The sequence below is a fragment of the Symphalangus syndactylus genome, chromosome 18 (assembly GCF_028878055.3).
Source record: "Symphalangus syndactylus isolate Jambi chromosome 18, NHGRI_mSymSyn1-v2.1_pri, whole genome shotgun sequence".
Classification (NCBI taxonomy): Eukaryota; Metazoa; Chordata; class Mammalia; order Primates; family Hylobatidae; genus Symphalangus; species Symphalangus syndactylus.
In genome coordinates this window covers 111,072,866-111,092,374 of record NC_072440.2, presented here as the reverse complement: position 1 = coordinate 111,092,374, position 19,509 = coordinate 111,072,866, and the positions used below count along the sequence as shown (strand labels likewise).

The window sequence follows — 19,509 nt, the reverse complement described above, 5'->3', positions numbered from 1 at the left end:
GCTGCTTTCTGCTTTAGAAGAGTCAGATGCGTCTTCATTGACCTTCACTAAACAAAGAGATTAAGTCATTTACTGTGAGTAATTACCATAGGTTTCATTTTAAAAACACATTACCTTGGCCAGGCATGGTGGCTCACGCCTGTAATCCCAGCACTTTGGGAGGACGAGGCGGGCAGATCACCTGAGGTTAGGAGTTCAAGACCAGCCTGGCCAACATGGCGAAACCCTGTCTCTACTAAAAATACAAAAAAAAATTAGCAGGGTGTGGTGGTACACATCTGTAATCCCAGCTACTTGGGAGGCTGAGGCAAAAGAATCGCTTGAACCCAGGAGGCAGAGGTTGCAGTGAGCCAGGGTCATGCCGTTGCACTCCAGACTGGGTGACAAGAGTGAGACTCCGTCTCAAAACGAAACAAAAAAACAAAAACATTATCTTCTGCACTGGACTTGTTCAATGACAAAGACTACTTTCCATAATTAGCTAAAGTTTGTTTTGTAAAAATCAATGCAACTAAATGTACAGAGATTTTTATTTTCTGTAGGTCCATTCAGACCATGGGGTAAAATACTTTGATAAGAACAACTTTATCCCTATACTGTTAGAAAAGCTGAAGCTTAGTTTCTGATGCATCAGATAGGTATTTAATAAAGGTGGTGCTTCTTAAACTAAATATTGAGAATTATGATGATTAACTGACTTGGATCTTGTTTTTATCATATGCAATTTTCTGCACTTTTATAGCATCCATATTAATGATATGATCTATATAATCACTACCGCATGTGTAATTTCACATGGAATCCACATGTTCTGGGTGTACTTTCTTCTGTTAGCCTTTGACTCCCTTAAAATTTAGGTTTGTAATGCTTCTGAGACCCTGGCTCAAGAGTCCATTATTCCAGATAATCAATAAATGTTTTCAGGATGCAGCCGACGCTTGTGTGGCTAGAGAGGGGAACAACAGCATGCGAAGAACTGAGAGACAGAGAGAGACAGAGAGACACCGAGACAGTGAGAGACACAGAGAGAGAGGGAGGCAGTTTGAACACAGGGAGATGGCGCAGGAGAGAAGAGCTGCCACCACTGCATGGGCCACAGCAGCTTTGCCATGCACAGTTTCGGTGCAAACGAGAACTTTATTTGGATCACTTAACATCAGTACCATTGCTGTACAGAATCGGTACCATTACGTACAGTGATATGAAAACTATAGTTTCAACACAATTTAATATTTGCTAAACACTAGAAGTAATATTTAGAATTGACATTTAATCTGTATATAGTTTGTCAAGAGCATTCCCACTTTCAAAGAACAGGTTATTACTTGTTTTCCACTATTTAAACAAAGATTTAAAATTGAAACAAACCTATGTGAAGGCAAAAATTGGGGGGAAAAGCCTTAGCTTTTGTGCAGATTTGTTCAGTCGTATTGAATGGGGCTCTCTCTGCCTCTCTGACAATGGAAAGGTTAAGTGAAAACATGCTGCATAGATTATAGTCAGACTTTCTCATGCAAAGTTTTTCTCTTTGTTGCCTTTAATATTCTAGGTACAGTTGTTTTGATCAGAGCCATCTCTGTACATTTGCTTATGAGAATGAGGGGAAATGCTAAGTGGCTGTGGGAATTCCTTGTTTATTGCACACTTAATGAAAAATGTGCATCAGACTTTCCATATTCTGTAATGAAACCCTTTATTAGGAGGAAGTGACATTTGTTTTCCACACTAAACAAGTCTTCTGTGACTGGAAGGCAACTCTTTTAATGCACGTAAATCAATCTAGCGTTCCTTATGAAGTGGCTGCCTAATGCTATGTGTTGACATTTCCCACACCCTTGTGGACACATGCACACACACATCCATGTGTACACACAGGCACACACATCAACAGATTCACATGCTCAGACTTGCAAATACCCATGCATGCCACTCACACCCATGCATGCACACCCATCTGCACCTGCACACACACACCTCACGTGGACAGATGCACACACACATCCATGTGTACACACAGGCACGCACATATCAACAGATTCACACACTCAGACTCGCAAATACCCATGCATGCCACCCACACCCACACATGCACACACATGCATACATTCACACCCATCTGCACCTGCACACATAAACACACATCTACTCACGTGGACACATGCACACACACGCGGCCACTTCAGCTACTGCAAGCACTGTGCTTAAATGACTGTCATAACAAAGCATGTCACTGAGATTTCTCTTAACACTGTTGCCACTTTTGCCACCCTGCAGCTGACCAGACAGGGATGTTGTTCGTAGGAGATGCTGTTCTCCAGGTCAGTATGGTACACGTTAATCCTTAACTTGATTGCATTTTTATTTTTAACTTGTATTAATCAATTATTATTCTCAACATTCTTACTTTGTCATCTGTTTAGGTTAATGGCATACATGTAGAAAATGCAACTCATGAAGAAGTGGTAAGTGAATTACATTTTATAGTTATTCTGTTTATTATTCTTTTATTTGAATTATTTGTCTCTATAATTTATATTTCACTGAGTCTGTCCATAGATGCAGTCTTAGAATTGGAAAGAAAGCTTAAAAGGTTTAGTAAATCGTGTTACAAAAGGACCTTAATAAACTGCCCACTGTCGACTGTTGTGTGCTGACTGGGGCACTTCACAAGCACTCCCGTCAGGGATCCTCACAAACGCTGTAAAATACACTTGATGAAGCCCATGTTTAACACAAGAGCACTGGAACTCAGGGAGCAGGTGACTCACCCAGGATTCCTGAAGGGTTATCATCGTGCTGAGCACAGGAGGTGGCAGGGCTTCACAGAGTCTCCCTGTACCACCGGGGCACTGGAGCTTGCAGGACCTTCACGCCTTTGCTCCCCGTTAGCTGGCAGCAGCACGCTTGCATAGAATGTGTGCTATGGAGGATGCAGGTAGACCTCTGAGGATCACATAAGATGGTGGGGGTCAGGTTGCATTCGGTGCAGGATGCCTTCCATGGAGATAAGCTTTCTCCAGTGTCATGTCAGGTTAGGCGGATTAAACAGACGTCTATCCCTGAGGTACTCATTCTGGCTGTTGGGAAGAAAGAAGCCGAGTGCAGCCTCACCATGGGGCTGATGCCAGGAAGCATGTGGTGGGGACGCATGGTCAGTCTGGTGCCTGCAGGGTGGGGGCAGAGGTGGAGATGGTATTACAGCTGAGAGATGAGGTGGAGGGTGAAGCGGGTGAGATGCCTGGCAGAGCAGTCCCTGTGCCAGTAAGTGACCTGGGGGACACAGGGTCAAGGGGAGAGGCAGCGGAGCCGAGTCCAGGATGCACACCTGGGGCCCAAGGCAGCCAGCAGAGCCCTCACGGGAGTTTATTTCTGTGAGTTGCAGCAAAAGGCAAGCAGGCTGGTAATTTAACTTGTCCCACAAAGATTAATAGGCATGCATGCATTTCTTCTTGTGTTTATCTTTTCAATTAGCCAACTTTTAGTTCCAAGGAAGGGCAAACAGCCCTAGTACCCAAAAGTCACCCCATCTGCGTAGCAGTAAATTTCTGTGAAACCAAGGCAGGCACATGCAGCAGTCTGTAACTAAACGGGGAATCGCTTCCTACATGCTCACTCAGAATTCATCTGTGTCTTCATTCAAGATGTGTAGTTATCAACCTCTAATTTGTGCTGGGTGGAGGAAAGAGTCACAACAACAAGCATCAGCACATGTCTTGGCCTCCAACGCCAGAAAGTCTCAAGTAGATGAAGTGCTGTTATCCTTTTGCTTATTGTGGGAAAACACATCACAATTGAAAGAGAGGCAAGACACACCTTCATGACTTCTATCCTAGCCCAGAGAGAGTAAAATTCTTGTGAGCAACAGTTTTTTTGTTTTGTTTTGTTTTGTTTTTGAGACAGAGTCTCGTTCTGTCACCCAGTCTGGAATGCAGTGGCATGATCTCGGCTCACTGTAACCTCCGCCTCCCGGGTTCAAGCAATTCTGTCTGCCTCAGCCTCCCAAGGAGCTGGGATTATAGACGCCCACCACCATGCCTGGTTAATTTTTGTATATTTTTTTAGTAGAGATGGGGTTTTGCCATGTTGGCCAGGCTGGTCTTGAACTCCTGACCTCAGGTGATCCACCCACCCTGGCCTTTCAAAGTGCTGGGATTACAGGTGTGAGCTGCCACACTCGGCCACAACAAATTTTTGCACCAGTTGCTCACAACTGTAATCCAAGCACTTTGGGAGGCCTAGACAGGAATCCTCCTGCTCACTTGAGGCCAGAGGTTCAAGTCCAGCCTGGGCAACATAGCAGGACCTGTCTCTACAAAAATTTAAAACAAAATATAGTCAGGCATGGTGGCGCATACCTGTAGTCCCAGCTACTCAGGAGGCTGAGGTGGGAGGATCACTTGAGCCAAGGAGTTTGAGGCTGCAGTGAGCTATTATGGCTCCCTACACTGCAGTCTGGGCAATAGAATGAGACTCCATCTCAAAAAAAAAAAATTTCTAGTAAATTATATGTAAATCTTATAAATGGAGCTATTACAATATTGGACTGATACAAATATACTTTTTGAACCAAACTGATCATATCATATGTCTACATTCTTATGTGATACAAAATAAATTATTAGAGAAATGCTAATGAGACGTACAATCTCAATTTTTCAGATGCATAAAGCTCATTAAAATGCTAACATTCTAAAAGACTTATAAATCATATGATTTCACTTCCTCAGTTTTCGCAGTAAATTCTGGCTTCAATTAATTCTAAAAGAAAAATGTCAGTTCTACTGAATGCAAAGAATCGTTTGTAATATAAAAACTAGATTTACCTCCACAAAGTGAATCTTATTCACTCTACTGCTTTGGAAAATTTTACTACTTTAAGTTGTTAAAACATCTTAATATACATACATGCATATGCATTAACATATAGTTTCCCCTTTTTAATACATCTGTGCATTGTCATCCACATTGGCATATAATACTGTAGCCAGCTACAGCCCAGTAAACTGCCCGTATGTTCACTGGGCAAATTCTGAGACATGTCTCTCTTCAGAGAAAAAGGGAGATCGATGACGGCTGTCACTCAGTGTGACATCCCTGCGCAGACACAGATTGAGATGTCTGGGGGGCGGGCAGCACGAGCTGCCGGTTCCTCTCGTCCCTGTACCTGGTCTGTGATGCGACCACTGATCCAAGTGAGGAGCTCTGGGAGGTGGTGGGCTGCTCTCCAGCGCCCCCACAGGCAGGGCGCAGAACAACAGCCTGGCCGGGCCACAGCAAGGCTGGTGTGTTCCGCCTTTAATCACCCCAGGGCATCTCAGAGCAAGAAACTTTACAGAATGTCATTTTTCTACAGTTCAGTGGGAAATTTTAAAAGATGTCTCAAATGTTAAAGTAAGATATTGTAATAGAAAATTACTTCTAGTCTAAGTTACAGTCTAAGTTCTTAAGTGCTATGAAAACCATTGATAAAAATTGCCCTAATTGGGGAAAAAAAAAGTCACTAACACCTTCCACGGAGCTACCTTTTTAAATTTAAATTAGTCCTTTTAAAAAACACGTTTCAGTCACCTAGAGTAGCTTTTACTATGATGAAGAACTCATGGCAGATCCTGCTGTAGGTGATTTTGAACTTAACTGTTAAAGTTGACATCTTATGTTGGGAAAAATGGTGTGGACACTCTGAGCAGAAAGGAACCTTCCAAATCATCTATTTTGAACAGCAGCTCAGGGCGGGAAGCCCCATTCACAGAAATTGGCTCTGACAGTTTACTCAGCAGACCATGGGGACTTCATTCCATGTTAGCAGAAGAAGAGGTTCCTAATACAGAGCTGAAGCTTGCTTTCTTGTTAGGCCAGGTTTTCCATTTAACGACATGTGTTATGGTTAATACTGAAACAGGACGTTACATCCTGCATAAGCAAGGCCTTTTTCCTCAAGAATGAGTACGTTCTGGCCTTGGTGCCAGAACACAAAGTATGCTATGGCCGTTCGAAGGCAGGCTGTTTCTGGCGATGTGTGCTAACAGCTAGAAACCGCAGGAGAAAGAATCACTGGCCATTTTCATAGCTGTTTACCAGATATCAAGGACATTTTCGATTTGCTCTGGGATACAGAACACATCTGGGACAATAGCTGGAACTGGAGTTCCATCTGTTGATATTTACAATAGAGCACTCCCTTGCTAATAATTTCTTTGCTTTCTGCCTGAGCCAAGAGGCAATCGAAAGAAATGTAATAAAAATTACCTCCTCCACATCTTTCAAGTCTTTCCTACAGCACGGCTTTTGGTTTTTCGTTTTCCAAAGGAAAAGCCATTCTAGGATGTCCAGTCACCCAACCATGATGGTCCTGAATCCAGGGGTCCAGACACCAACATGGAGGTTCCACCAGTAGGATACATATCTGTTCAGCTCTGTACTCAGAGGGGAGATAAAGAGCCCCAAGGTGTGTTTGGGGCCCTGAGACAAGTGTGGGATGAGTCCAAGACAAAGGCAGCTGTCCCCCGACCCACATTCGTCCCACATTGTGACAGGGGCCGTGGTGGGCACTAGGGCTCCAAGAACGTGGCATCGCCCCAGAGCCAGGGTCCAGCAGCTCTTTGTACACCACTCATAGTTGCGAATCTCTGTTTTACGGAGGCTAACAGGGAGATCTGCAGTACAAAGGGTTGGTGGGCTTTCCTCAGACAGACTTGGACTTCCCTTTATTCAGGGCTGCAGTTCTGGGAACTGACTCTCTCTCTGAAATTGATTGAGAGCCCAGGCCTCTTTACTGTGGTAAGTCCAGTCTCTATCCACCTGACCTGGAGATTTTTCACCTACGCAAATCAATTACAACTGCAATGTATTTCCCATCTATTTAAATCCTAAGAGCTCCATGATCAATTAGCCATGGCTAGATAGATCTGCAGGTCAAACCATCAGCCCTGCCGCCCATGAAGGGAACCAACCCACCTGGTCTGAAGGTTCAGTGCTGCTGCCTGGGCTCTGCCGTCCCATCCAGGGTCCAAGATCCCTTTGGATTCCAGGAGCCACCTTCAATGGTGGCATAGCCCAGTACCATGCCTGCTCAGCAGGAAAGTGCCACAGCAGAGTTTCTGGGATGCTGGAGCCTTCCTCACTTAGGGTTTTTTCAATTTTTTGGCAAAGAAGTGAATGTAGATTCAGCAAGGGAGCAGGCATGGGAGTATGCACCCTACTTCCATGACCCTTTGAATTCTTTCTGGGACCGCACACCAAGGAAGCCATGGCAACTCAACCTCACTTAGTGTGGCCACTGTGAGTCCTGATCTTAGCTAACAAGGAAACCAGTAGAGTCTCTCTCAAGTAATTAAATTCAATCCAGAATCTCTAGTCATTCAATCCAGAATTTCCAGTCATTCAATCCAGACTCTCCAGTCATTCAATACAGAATCTCCAGTCATTCAATCCAGAATCTCCATTCAATCCAGAATCTCCAGTCATTCAATCCAGAATCTCTAGTCATTGCACCCATATTAATACATTTGGTCTAATCCAACAGAGGATTCTACAAGCCTAAACACATATTCCCATGCACAATCAAAAGTTCATTTCTGCCACTGTCATGACCATTGCATTGCAATTCTTTAGATATGCATGAGATAGCTCTTCTGAAATTAGGCTTCATAATAAGATTTGGGGCTAGTTATGAGACTAGAAATATGGGGAGTGGCCAGGTGCATATTGAGGAAAGTCAGCATTGTCCTGCTAAGTTGTTGCCTCAGAAAACATAATTCTAGGACCTTTGGGCAACAGTGACTGCCAGTAGGGGAGGAAGGGGAAGGAAAGTCAATAGGACATGAACATGCAAAAGGGACACAGACATGCTGGGATCTGTTCTCATTCCCACTCTTTGTCCATCAATGCCCTAACTGTAGAGAGACTCACTGCCTGATAGATAGAATTACTCAGCCACCTGCAAAATCAGATGTGGGCTTGAGTTTTCAAAAGTCTTAACTCTGTAGTTACAAGAAATAAGGAATCATTTCAGGGGAATCCTGAAGCTCCCTAGCATTCTGCTCATGGCTTAAAGTGGAAATATGAGTCCCTGAGCCTTGTCATTGTCTTTCTCCATGTTCTCCACTGCAGCTTTAAGCAGCCCTCTGCCCTTACCCAACACTAAACTCTACCCACTAGGATTTGGTCAGGAAAATGGGAGCAGCTCCAGGAATTCCAGCTGTAATAATTTGAAGATGGGGATAAACGGATTCTCACCAAGTTGGGATTGCTGGAATGCAAAGGGCAGAGACTCTGCCGTCGAAAATATGATATTCGGCCGATATCAGTAGCTCACTCCTGTAATCCCAGCAACTTTGGGAGGCCAAGATAGGTGGATTACTTAAGGTCAGGAGTTCGAGGCCAGCCTGGTCAACATGGTGAAACCCCGTCTCTACTAAAAATAAGAAAAAAGTTAGCTGGAAATGGTGGCGGATGCGTATAATCCCAGCTACTCGGGAGGCTGAGGCAGGAGAATTGCTTGAGCCCAGGAGGCAGAGGCTGCAGTGAGCAGAGATCATGCCATTGCACTCCAGCCTGGGTGACAAAGCGAGACTCTGTCTCAAACAACAAACAACCCCCCCCCCCACCACAAAAAAAAGAAAATATTATATTCAAAAACTATAAAACTGTCAGTTCTTAAGAAGAGAAAAAACAGAAATTTAATGCAATTCTCATGAAAACTCTGGAACGCTTGCACATCTCCCACAGTCGACAGTGTTGAAGCTGTGGCTTTCAGGACATGCAGGGTAGCCCCATGGATCCATCTGCCCAAGGGTGTGCTTATCTGACTTCAAAAACGGTTGGCATCACCTCTTTACCTCCCAAATCTTTAATGAGTTTCTTTCAGAAAACTCTCACCCTGAGACATATGGGAAAGGATCTGGAGAAACAGAACCTGGTTTCTCTTTCTACTTTGAGAAGGGAAATGGAGGGTTGCTGAGTTGGCAACGGACAACCCAACCAGCCATAAGAGTGCAACTGGCCAGAAATGGATAGACCCACCTGGCAGAAATGGATAGACCCACCAGGCAGAAATGGATAGACCCACCAGGCAGAAATGGATAGACCCACCAGGCAGAAATCAGAAAGGACGTAGCAAATTTCAACAGCATCATCAATCCACCGCATATAATGGACATCTACAGACTACTTCACCCAACAACAGCAGAATAACATTCTTCTGAAGATCACATGAAGAATTCACCAAGACAGACCACATTCTGGGCCATAAAAACACATTTTAACAAATTTAAAAGAACAGATATTGTATTAGTCTGTTCTCACATTGCTGATGAAGACATACCTGAGACTAGGTAATTTATAAAGAAAAAGAAGCTTAATAGACTCACAGTTGTATGTGGCTGGGGAGGCGTCAAGAATCATGGTGGAAGGCAGAAGGCACATCTTACATGGTGGCAGACAAAAGAGAATGAGAAACAAGCAAAAGGGGTTTCCCCTTATAAAACTCAGATCTCATGAGACTTATTCACTACCACAAGAACAGTATGGAGGAAACCGCCACCATGATTCAATTACCTCCCACCAGGTCCCTCCCATAGCACATGGGAATTATGGGAGCTACAATCCAAGATGAGATTTGGGTGGGGACACAGCCACACTACATCAGATATTGTACAGTGTTTACTCTTAAACCAAAATGGAATTAAACTAGAGATCAATAACTGATAGCTAGGAAGTCACAAAATGCTTGGAGACTAAACAGTACTCTTCTAAATAACACACTGGTCAAAAAATCTCAATAGAAATATTAAAAATATTTTCAACTAAAAATAATGCAACTTATCAAAATTTGTGGGATGCAGTGAAAGCAGTGATGAGAGAAATATATAGAATTGAAAGCATATATTAGAAGAAATGTCAAAAAAATTTTTTTTCAACAGCAGGAGTTTATTTCCCTGAAGCTCTAAGCTTTCCCCTTAGGAAACCAGAAAAAGAGAAGCAATTTAAACCCAATGTAAGTAGAGGAAAGTAAATGATGAAAATTAGAGAAGAAATCAGGGACTGAAGACAGGAAATCAAGATAGGAGAAAAAAAGCTGTTTCTTTGAAAATATAAATAAACTTATAAGCCAATAGCCAGGCTACATATGCAAAGAGAGAACACAAGTTAATAATATTAGAAATCAAAGAGAGGATATTACTATAGATTCGACATTACATACACCTCTATGCTGACAAATTGGATAACCCAGATGAAATGCACCAATTCCTTAAAAACACAATCTGCCAAAACTTACACAATAAAATACAGTCTAGATTGGCCTACATCTATTAAATGAATTAAATCAATAGTTAATAACTTTCTCAAACAGAAAGTGCCAGGCCAGATGGGTTCCCTGGTAAGTTCTACCAAACATTACAGCAGAAATTATACCAATTGTCTACAATCACTTTCAGAGAATAGAAGCAGAAGGAACACTTCCTAGTGCATTCCATGAGGCCAGATTTATCACAATACCAAAACCAGATGAAGACATTATGAGAAAAGAAAATTATAGACCAATATCAACATAGATGCAAAAAATCCTCAACAAAATATTAGCAAATGGAATTCAACAACGTATAAAAAGAATTACACACCACAACCAAGTGGGATTTTTTGCAGCTATGCAAGACTAGTTCAGCATTTGGAAATTAATGTAATTCATCACATTAACAAACTAAAAAAGAAAACCCTAGTGATCTTATAAATGGATGCAGGAAAAGCATTCCACAAAACCCAACATCCATTTATGATATAAACTCTCAGTAAGCTAACAGTAGAGAAGGACCTCCTTAACTTGATAAAGATTAACTACAAAAAATCCCACAGCTAACATCATAGATAATGGTGAGAAACTGGATGATTTCCCACCAAGATCAGGAACAATACAAGGATGTCCCTTCTCATCAGTTCTTTTCAACATCATACTGAAAGTCCTTGGATGTGGAATGCAAGGTTATTTATTATACACAATTTAATTGCCTTGCTTGGTACCAGAAATGAAAACTGGACTTTGAAATTTAAAAAGCACAATACCATTTACATTAGCACTAAAAGTAATAAATTACTTAGGTGTGAATATAACAAAGTATGTATAATGTCTAAATGAGGTGAACTACAAAACTCTGATGAAAGAAATCATAGAACAAAATTAATGACGAAGATAGTCTATGTTCATGAATAGGGAGACTCAATATTGTTAAGATTTCAGTTCTCTCCAACTTGATCTGTAGATTCAATATGATATCAACCAAAGTTCTAGCAAAAAGTTTTGTGGATATTGACAAATTGATTCTAAAGTTTATATGGAGAAGGAAAGACTAGAATAGCCAATGCAGTATTGAAGCAGAACAAAGTTTGAGGCTTGACACTTCCTGACTATAAGACTTACTATAAAGCTGATTTAATCAAGACAGTGTGGTGCAAGAATAGACAAATAGATTAATGGAATGTAATAGCCCAGAAATAGAACCACGTAAATATAGTCAACTTCTCCTTCACAGAAGAGCAAAAACATTATAATGGGGAAAAGGCAGTCTTCAACAAATGGACATCTACATGTACAAAAATGAATCTAGACATAGACCTTACACCCTCCCTAAAAATGGAGGACCATGGGACCAGCTGCAGAAATGAGAACTGTAATTGTCATGAGTATTTCCTCCTCCTTTTGTTAAAAGCATGTTTATGCATGTATACACTTGTACTAAGAAAATATCTTCACTTTATTTTGTTTCTCCTTTATCATGTGACATAAGATTTATTGACTTCATATCAGCATTTAAGTATTGTTAACTTTATATAATAGCATTTGGGTTGGGGATTGGTGCATTTCCAGTTGTACGAAGGATAGCTGTATTATGTTAGGTATAATTATAACCTCATTATTGTCTATATTTGAGGATTATTTTTGATCTCAGGAGATGTATATGGATTCAAGTTGACAAGCGGTGGGCTTGTGATGGTTAATACTGGGTGTCAACTTGATTGGATTGACGGATGCAAATTATTGATCCTCGGTGTGTCTGTGAGAGTGTTGCCAAAGGAGATTCATATTTGAGTCAGTGGGCTGGGAAAGGCAGACTCACTCTTAATTTGGGTGAGCACCATCTCATCAGCTGCCAACGTGGCCAGAATATAAAGCAGGCAGAAAAACGTGAAAAGCCTAGACTGGCCTAGCCTCCCAGCCTACATCTTTCTCCCATGCTGGATGCTTCCTGCCCTCGAACATCAGACTTCAAGTTCTTCAGCTTTGGAACTCAGACTGGCTTCCTTGCTCCTCAGCATGCAGATGGCCTATTGTGGGACCTTGTGATTGTGTGAGTTAATATTTCTTAATAAACTCCCCTTACTATGTACATCTATCCTATTAGTTCTGTCCCTCTAGAGAACCCTGACAAATACCCAAGTATGGGGGTAAGAGTCACCAAGAAAATCTGCAGATAATGGTGTCAGTGGTTCCACACAGGGAAGGAAATCTTTGATGGTCAACAGAGTGAGGCTAATGACTAGCTGCAGTTGCGTGGCATGAAATGCGGTATTGCCCAGACATGATTGTTCCATGTGAAAGTAATTATCTTTACAAATATTATTCTGAAAACATTGCTGCTAATAACCATTAATTTTAAGTATATGAAATTTTCAGAGGCAATTGAAGCAATCGAGGTCTGAATATGATTTTAAAAGAAGAGAGCCAATTACTTGAAGAATTCATCTGTTTTTGCATTATAAGGACTGAAGTAGTAACCTTGTCTGGAAGAGAGGGTGTTGGAATGAATGAGCTGGTGGTTGCATTTTTCTGGCTCCTTGTTGGCTTCCTCTAGATAGAGCACTACTCGTTGCTGGAAAACCAATCCCAGGGGCTGGTACAATTTCAGGGGGCCCTGCAGGAGGGTCAGATCGGTGAGAGCAGAAACATTGTGAGGCTCTGTCATTCCAAATGAAAGTGTTGGAAAACTGTGAAATACGGAGTGACCTTAGTGATTTCCTGGTTGGTCCCACTCCTTATTTCCCACATGGAGAAGACACGGCCTGTCCCACTCCTTATTTTCCACATGGAGAAGAGAGGGCCTGGCAGCTTTTCATGTTTGCAGGGACATGAAGGCGACATCACCTCGTGTTCCCAGGGCAGCCCAGGTACATGCTTCACGGAAGTGAGAACCCAGAGCTGGGGAGGCTGTGGGGCTGCTGTGCTGCTGCTGTGTGTGTTTTATGTGAGGCCCAGCACCAGGCTGAGCAGGAGTTAGCTAAGGACCTGCCTGCGAGCTCTTCATGCTGAAGATGCCAACTTGCTACGGCCCTCACTACTGACCTGTGTGTTACTGTGTTACCTGACACCAAGCCTGAGCTCAAGGGTATGATGCACCTGTGGTTTGGAGAGGGTTCCTTCCTTGTGTGATCACCCAGATGATGAAGCCAGCATGAGATGAGAGTGAACACGTGGAGGGGCTGCTCTCTTGAGGCCTTTTGGATGTTCTTCCGAGTCAGGCCCACACAGAGGGGCTTTCAAGAGTGAAGGAATGGAAACAAGGAAGTGAGGAGAGAAGGTGAAGGTGGAGGGAAGGGAGGAGGGGCCTTCCTGCTGGGCCCACCCTCTGCAGGTGCCTCCTGCCCTGGTGTCAGAGCCTGGCAGGGGCACCCTCTGCAGATGAAAGGGACAGGAGTCTCGAGGTTTCACAGCTGCTTGAGGCTTCTGGGCATTGCCCCTTTCCTTAAAAATAACAAACAGTGACCATTGTCAGGCACCATGGAGTGTACCCCAGGGTTACAGAATTATTTCCTGGAAGGTATTTGAAACGAGTCTTGTGGACATGAGTTTGGAAAGCAAAGTAAATTATGGATTCCATGGTTCATACACCAGGGGTCGCTGGGCAAGTTGGCAGTTACATTGAAATTAAAACATACATGTTCTTCTTGTCGGACGTGTGTGTGTGTGTGTGTGTGTGTGTGTGTGACAGAGAGAGAGAGAGACATGGGGAACAATGAGTCTTACGAGTGGGGAGGGTGAGAGTTTGTCAATGAGATTGTGTGGAGGTTGCAGCTCTGGGAATTGCCCCATAGCTGAGCTAAGTTTGTCTTTTCATTGTACAAAGGAAGAGATACTGAAAGTGGCCAAGGATTGTGAATAGGATTAGAAAAAAGGACAGTTGTGAATATACACAGGAGAAAGGAAGAAACAGCATTGGAAGATTAAAACTCTACTCGGGGTTTTGCCGCTTATTTTCATCCACGAGCACATTAGAAAATCACCAAGACCTCTGTGGGTTAATCTGTAAAGTCAAGTCCTAATGTGCTTTTCCCTGCAAGAATCTGTGAGCAGCAGTGATTTGGAAAAATCTATCCACCATGTCTTTTCTAGGTTCAGGTGGCAACATTATTCCTGCCCACCCTCAACAGATTGATGAAGTTGATTAGCATTTTTTTTTTTTTTTTTTTTTTTTGAGACCGTCTTGCTCTGTTGCCCAGGCTGGAGTGCAGTGGCGCCATCTCGGCTCACTGCAAGCTCCGCCTCTCAGGTTCACGCCATTCTCCTGCCTCAGCCTCCTGAGTAGCTGGGACTACAGGCGCCCACCACCACGCCCGGCTAATTTTTTTGTATTTTTAGTAGAGACGGGGTTTCACCGTGTTAGCCAGGATGGTCTGGATCTCCTGACCTTGTGATCCGCCCGCCTCAGCCTCCCAAAGTGCTGGGATTACAGGCGTGAGCCACCGCACCCGGCCGAAGTTGATTAGCTTTTTATTTGACACTTCTCCATTATTAAAATTGCACTCACGGATGAAATAATGTTCTTTAAATATTTCACAATCACAGATCTCTGAGTGAATGGTGACTTAATTTAACAGCAAGCATTTGAAGGTTTAGGAAAAAATTTTGAGACGCTGTTTTAAAATGCAGGGATCTCGGGAGAGGGAATCGCTGGTGGAGGTCTGTGTGGAACCCCATTCTCATAGTTCTAGTGTTCTAACAAGGAAACAGCTGTCATCTCCACTTGCCTCCTAGCGATCTGTGGGCAGTGCTAACAAGCATCTTACTTTTTATCTACTGGGGATCGAAAAGGCTGTCTGTCACTCATGAGTGAGTGAGTGACATGTATAAAAGTAAATTTAGCTGTTTGCAGCCCATGAAGCTGGCTTTCCCTGCCACAGCACCAGTGGGCAGGCCTGGGCACACATGTGCATGAGACATTTCATTGGCTCTAATCGGTAGGTGACCTGCAGCCCAGAGGGTCTTCCCTGGGGGCTTGGTGTGTGCCTCCTGATGTATGGCCAGGAGGACAGAGCAGGGTGGGGGCAGGCCAAGATGAATGGGGAGGAGATGTTTTTCTGTTGTGAGAGAGCAAAACGTGCTTATGGAATTCAGTTGATAAAAGTAAAGGGGCATCCTGTGAAGTTTACTTAAGGACACAGAGAGATGGAAGTACGACCCACTCAGCAGCAAATTTTGTGTTAGAGTATAAAGGTCAGAATTTAGAGGGTCAGTATCTATGCCTGAGAGGCTTCAGCCTTTTCTAGTTGTGGAAAAGAAGTTGTCGAGGGAAGACCAGACCTCTCATGAATAGCCCTGTGTGGAGGCAGCTGCGGTCGGCTCTGTCCCGGGGACCTTCCTGGAGCTGGGCTCCCTCCGTGTGCCCAGAGCAGCCACGCGGCTGCTGAACCGAGCTCCAACCCCACAGAGCCTCATTCTCACCTGTGCTGTCCCTGGTGGGTTGCGGTTTGGGCTCAGTGACCGACACTCTCTGGGTGATGCATTTGATTTGTCGGATTTGGAAGTGGTTTTGTCAAAACTTCTAATTACCTCTGAGTTAGAAAAGTATAGAATATGTGCTATGACGAACAATGGGAAGTATCAGTGAAAGTGCATGATTTTGGAAGAAACCAGCCTTAACTGTACAGTTACTGTTCCTTCAGTTGTTCTCATATTGTGGAAATGAGCTGTCTTCAGCCCAAATGTAAGGCATGTGCAGGCTGAAATCAGGCTGCAGTCTTATCTGTACCAGCTCTAGGGTCAAGGTGTGCTCAGACCCTGGTGCCGGCGGGCTGTCTCCAGGGGGGTGTCTGTGGTCCCATCTGTACCAGCTCTGGGGTCAAGGTGTGCACAGGACCCTGGTGCCGGCAGGCTGTCTACGGGGGGTGTCCCACACCTGTGCACAGCAGAGGGCTTTGTCGTTTGTTGTTGGTTTGTTGGTGGTGCTTTGTTGTTTGTTGCTTGTTTGGCTCAAACATTTCCTAATGTTTTGTTTTCCTGGTGCTATCTTCTGATAAATGTTGAGACCCTTCTACCTGTTTCCAAACCCAGCCTCGCTCTTTCTGCAGGAACACCAGACACCAAACTGCAGCTTTCCCCCTAGACTGAAGCGCGATCCCACATGCACCCCTTGCTTGTGACCTCTGCATGTTTCTTCCACCCTAGGGACCTTCAATGCTTTCCTGTTCATATTTCGATTTTTACGACTTATATTATTCTTTAGGCTGCCCTGAGAGCCTTTGTGTCCTGGATTTGCTGCTCGCCGTTTGCTCGTGCATGCCGTACTTCTCATCACTTTGTTACTTTCATGAACCTGGTGAGATGCAGATGAGCACAGCTGCTCACACTCTGCAGGGCACCTGCTCACATGATTTTACCTAATCCTCATAGTGACTGGAGAAAATGGGTGACTAGCCCTCATGTATAAGGGGCATAAATTGGGTTTTCAAGAGCACTAAGCATCAGAACTAAGAATTGAAAACAGATTTGCTCAATTCTAAGTCATTTCTACTATAATATACTCAATTTACTAAATTCTCAAAGATGTCTAGAGAACAATTATTCAAATATTAAATACGTAAGTATGTATGGTCCTTCATTTGCTAACCACATAATAGAATTTTTTTGTTTTGTTTTACACATCATGTGTAGTTCTGGCATTATCTGGATTATAAAGAGATCATCAGTGTGCTGACTCCTAATTAGATGGTTACAGGCCAGGCCATCAGTCAATCATGGCATCCACTCTCAAATTGTGTGAAGATGTAGGGTAGAGCAATTAGTCTTCAGCTCAAATTATGGACAATCTACCACTCTTATTTCAGGTATTATTTGATGATAGCTGATATAGGATTGGTTAGGGCTCCACCAGAGAAGCAGAGTGGGTAGGAAAGATATTGGATACACATGTGTATACATGTTTGTATGTGCACATGCATGTACGTGTGAGGCCGTGTGCATGCTGGCGTGCATATACACGTGTACATGTGTGTACTGCGTATATGTGTGCACATCCAGGGGCATGTGCAGTATGTGCTTATGTCTGCACATGCATGGATGTGTATATTCAGTGTGTATGTATGTGTGTGTGCATGTGTATTCATGTATGCACACACGTATGTGTGTAGGTGTGCACATGTGCATGTGTGTATGTGTGCACATGTATGCATCTGTGTGTGTTTGTGTGTAACATTTGTAGTTCAGGACCTCAGTCTGCAAACTCCTGAGAGGATCTGAGCCTTTATCCAGCAGGTAGATTTTCTTCTTCCTCAGAGAAAGCCCAAGTTTTGATCTTAAGGACCCAACTTACATTATTGAGGGTAATTTCATTTACTTAAAGTTAACTGATCATAGATGTTAACCACATCTATAAAATACCTTCACAAGGCCAGGCATGATGGCTCATGCCTGTAATCCCAGCACTTTGGGAGGCCAAGGTGGGCAGATCTCCTGAGGTCAGGAGTTCGAGACCAGCCTGGCCAACATGGCAAAACCCCATTTCTACTAAAAATACAAAAATTAGCCAGGCGTGGTGGCAGGCGCCTGTAATTCCAGCTACTCAGGAGGCTGAGGTGGGAGAATTGCTTGAACCTGGGAGGCAGAGGTTGCAGTGAGTCGAGATCGCACCATTGCACTTCAGCATGGGCAACAAGAGCTGAACTCCGTCTCAAAAAAAAAAAAAAAAAAGCCTTCACAACAGCACGTAGACTGGTGTTTGGCTGAATAACTGGGCACTGCCCAGCCAAGTTGACCACAGGAAACTAACATTTATAGCCAGTAAGAAACCGTGACATCTTTTTTTTAATTCATTTTTTTTTTATTATACTTTAAAGTTTTAGGGTACGTGTGCACAACGTGCGGGTTAGTTACATATGTATATGTGTGCCATGTTGGTGTGCTGCACCCATTAACTCTTGTTACATGATGGTTATTTTAAAATATGTGAAGGAAAAGATCCACATTTTAAAAGATTGCATTATCGTTGTTTGAATGACACATCAAAAGGATCTGCCTCTGAATTATAAAGAAAATATTATCCGATTAGGAATGTCAGTAAAATGTCTAAAAAGTGCGTACTCAGTCATCTCATGCCCAAGGATGGTGGCTCCACAAAGGGAAAGCCTCATGGAAAAGCTTCAATGCACTTGTCTAAGTGCATAGAGTGACTTAAATGCTGTGAATTTAATTATTCCCTGGCAATAACTTGTTCGTGTTTTACGCATAATCTCTCCAAAGACAAGTGGATAATAACTAATTGCACGGAGCAGTAAAATGCAGGTTATTTAAGGAAAAAAAAATTATTGATGCTGCAAATATTAGCTGTTTCTCAATGCGGGTGATTGAAGACTAAATACATTTTCCTACCTTCGAACAAAAATCGAAGTGCATCAGCTTGGGCACAATGCCCATGAGAGCTGGCCTGAGGTTGGCCACTGCTGAAATAGGGACTTAGCTGTGCCAGAGTGCAGATGTGGCTTCTGGGTGGAGGTGTGTATTTAAGATCCAGCCAAGAGGACTTCCAGGAACCAGCTATGAAATACAAAAGTCGAACAGAAATCTCTTGCAATGATTTTTTTAAAAATGGAATTTTACCTATATAAGCAAAAAACAGGAAATCTTAAAAGTTTCAGAAAATCTTAGCAGATGCAAAGTGTCTTGAGCCAATGAGGAAGAGAGCAGAGAGCCAACAGGAGGCTTGATGGGGGCACAGGGAAAGGGTTCGGGGAGAGGCGGGAGGAGCATGGTTGGGGGGAGGAGGGCCCAGCCCCACGGAGGCTGACCTTGGGGACAACCAGAGGCAATGGCTGCAGCTGCCCTCATATGTGGCTGAGGCGCTGGCACAGGCATGGAGATGGCCTCTTCCCGGAGGGTCCAGTTGTGCTGCCTGTCCTTCCAATTTTAAGGTGAGCGGGACAGGACGCCAGAGCACACAGCTTTCTATGGGAAGATGTTAATAAGATTGAGCTTATGAATGAAAACTTAAAAGTTAGCAATTTACCAAATAGAAAGTTCTACATATATGTTGAAAAATGCTGATGAGAAGTTGGGTTAAGGAGCAAGTGTGACAGAGACAATGTAGGTCGGATAAAATGAACAGCAAAAGGGCATAAGAAGAGAAAAAGTGAGGGACAGAGCACCTGCAGCATCGTGACAGTGACAACTTGTCATTGAATTATTCTGGAAGTTTACCGAAATTCTCATCAAATACCACTGCATGTCTAATGGATCAGCAAACTCCATAA

The 19,509-nt window shown here is 43.3% G+C and overlaps 1 protein-coding gene across 8 annotated transcripts in view; it reads left to right on the top strand.

Annotated features, from left to right (window-relative positions):
• The window catches only part of SNTG2 (syntrophin gamma 2), a 400,470-nt gene that overhangs the window by 178,876 nt on the left and 202,085 nt on the right, over positions 1–19,509 (top strand). For all 8 annotated transcript variants that reach the window (XM_063622870.1, XM_063622867.1, XM_063622865.1 and 5 more), the window contains exons 5-6: positions 2,275–2,318; positions 2,421–2,462. In XM_063622870.1, the coding sequence (XP_063478940.1) occupies positions 2,275–2,318; positions 2,421–2,462 (86 nt within the window). The remainder of the gene's footprint in view (positions 1–2,274; positions 2,319–2,420; positions 2,463–19,509) is intronic.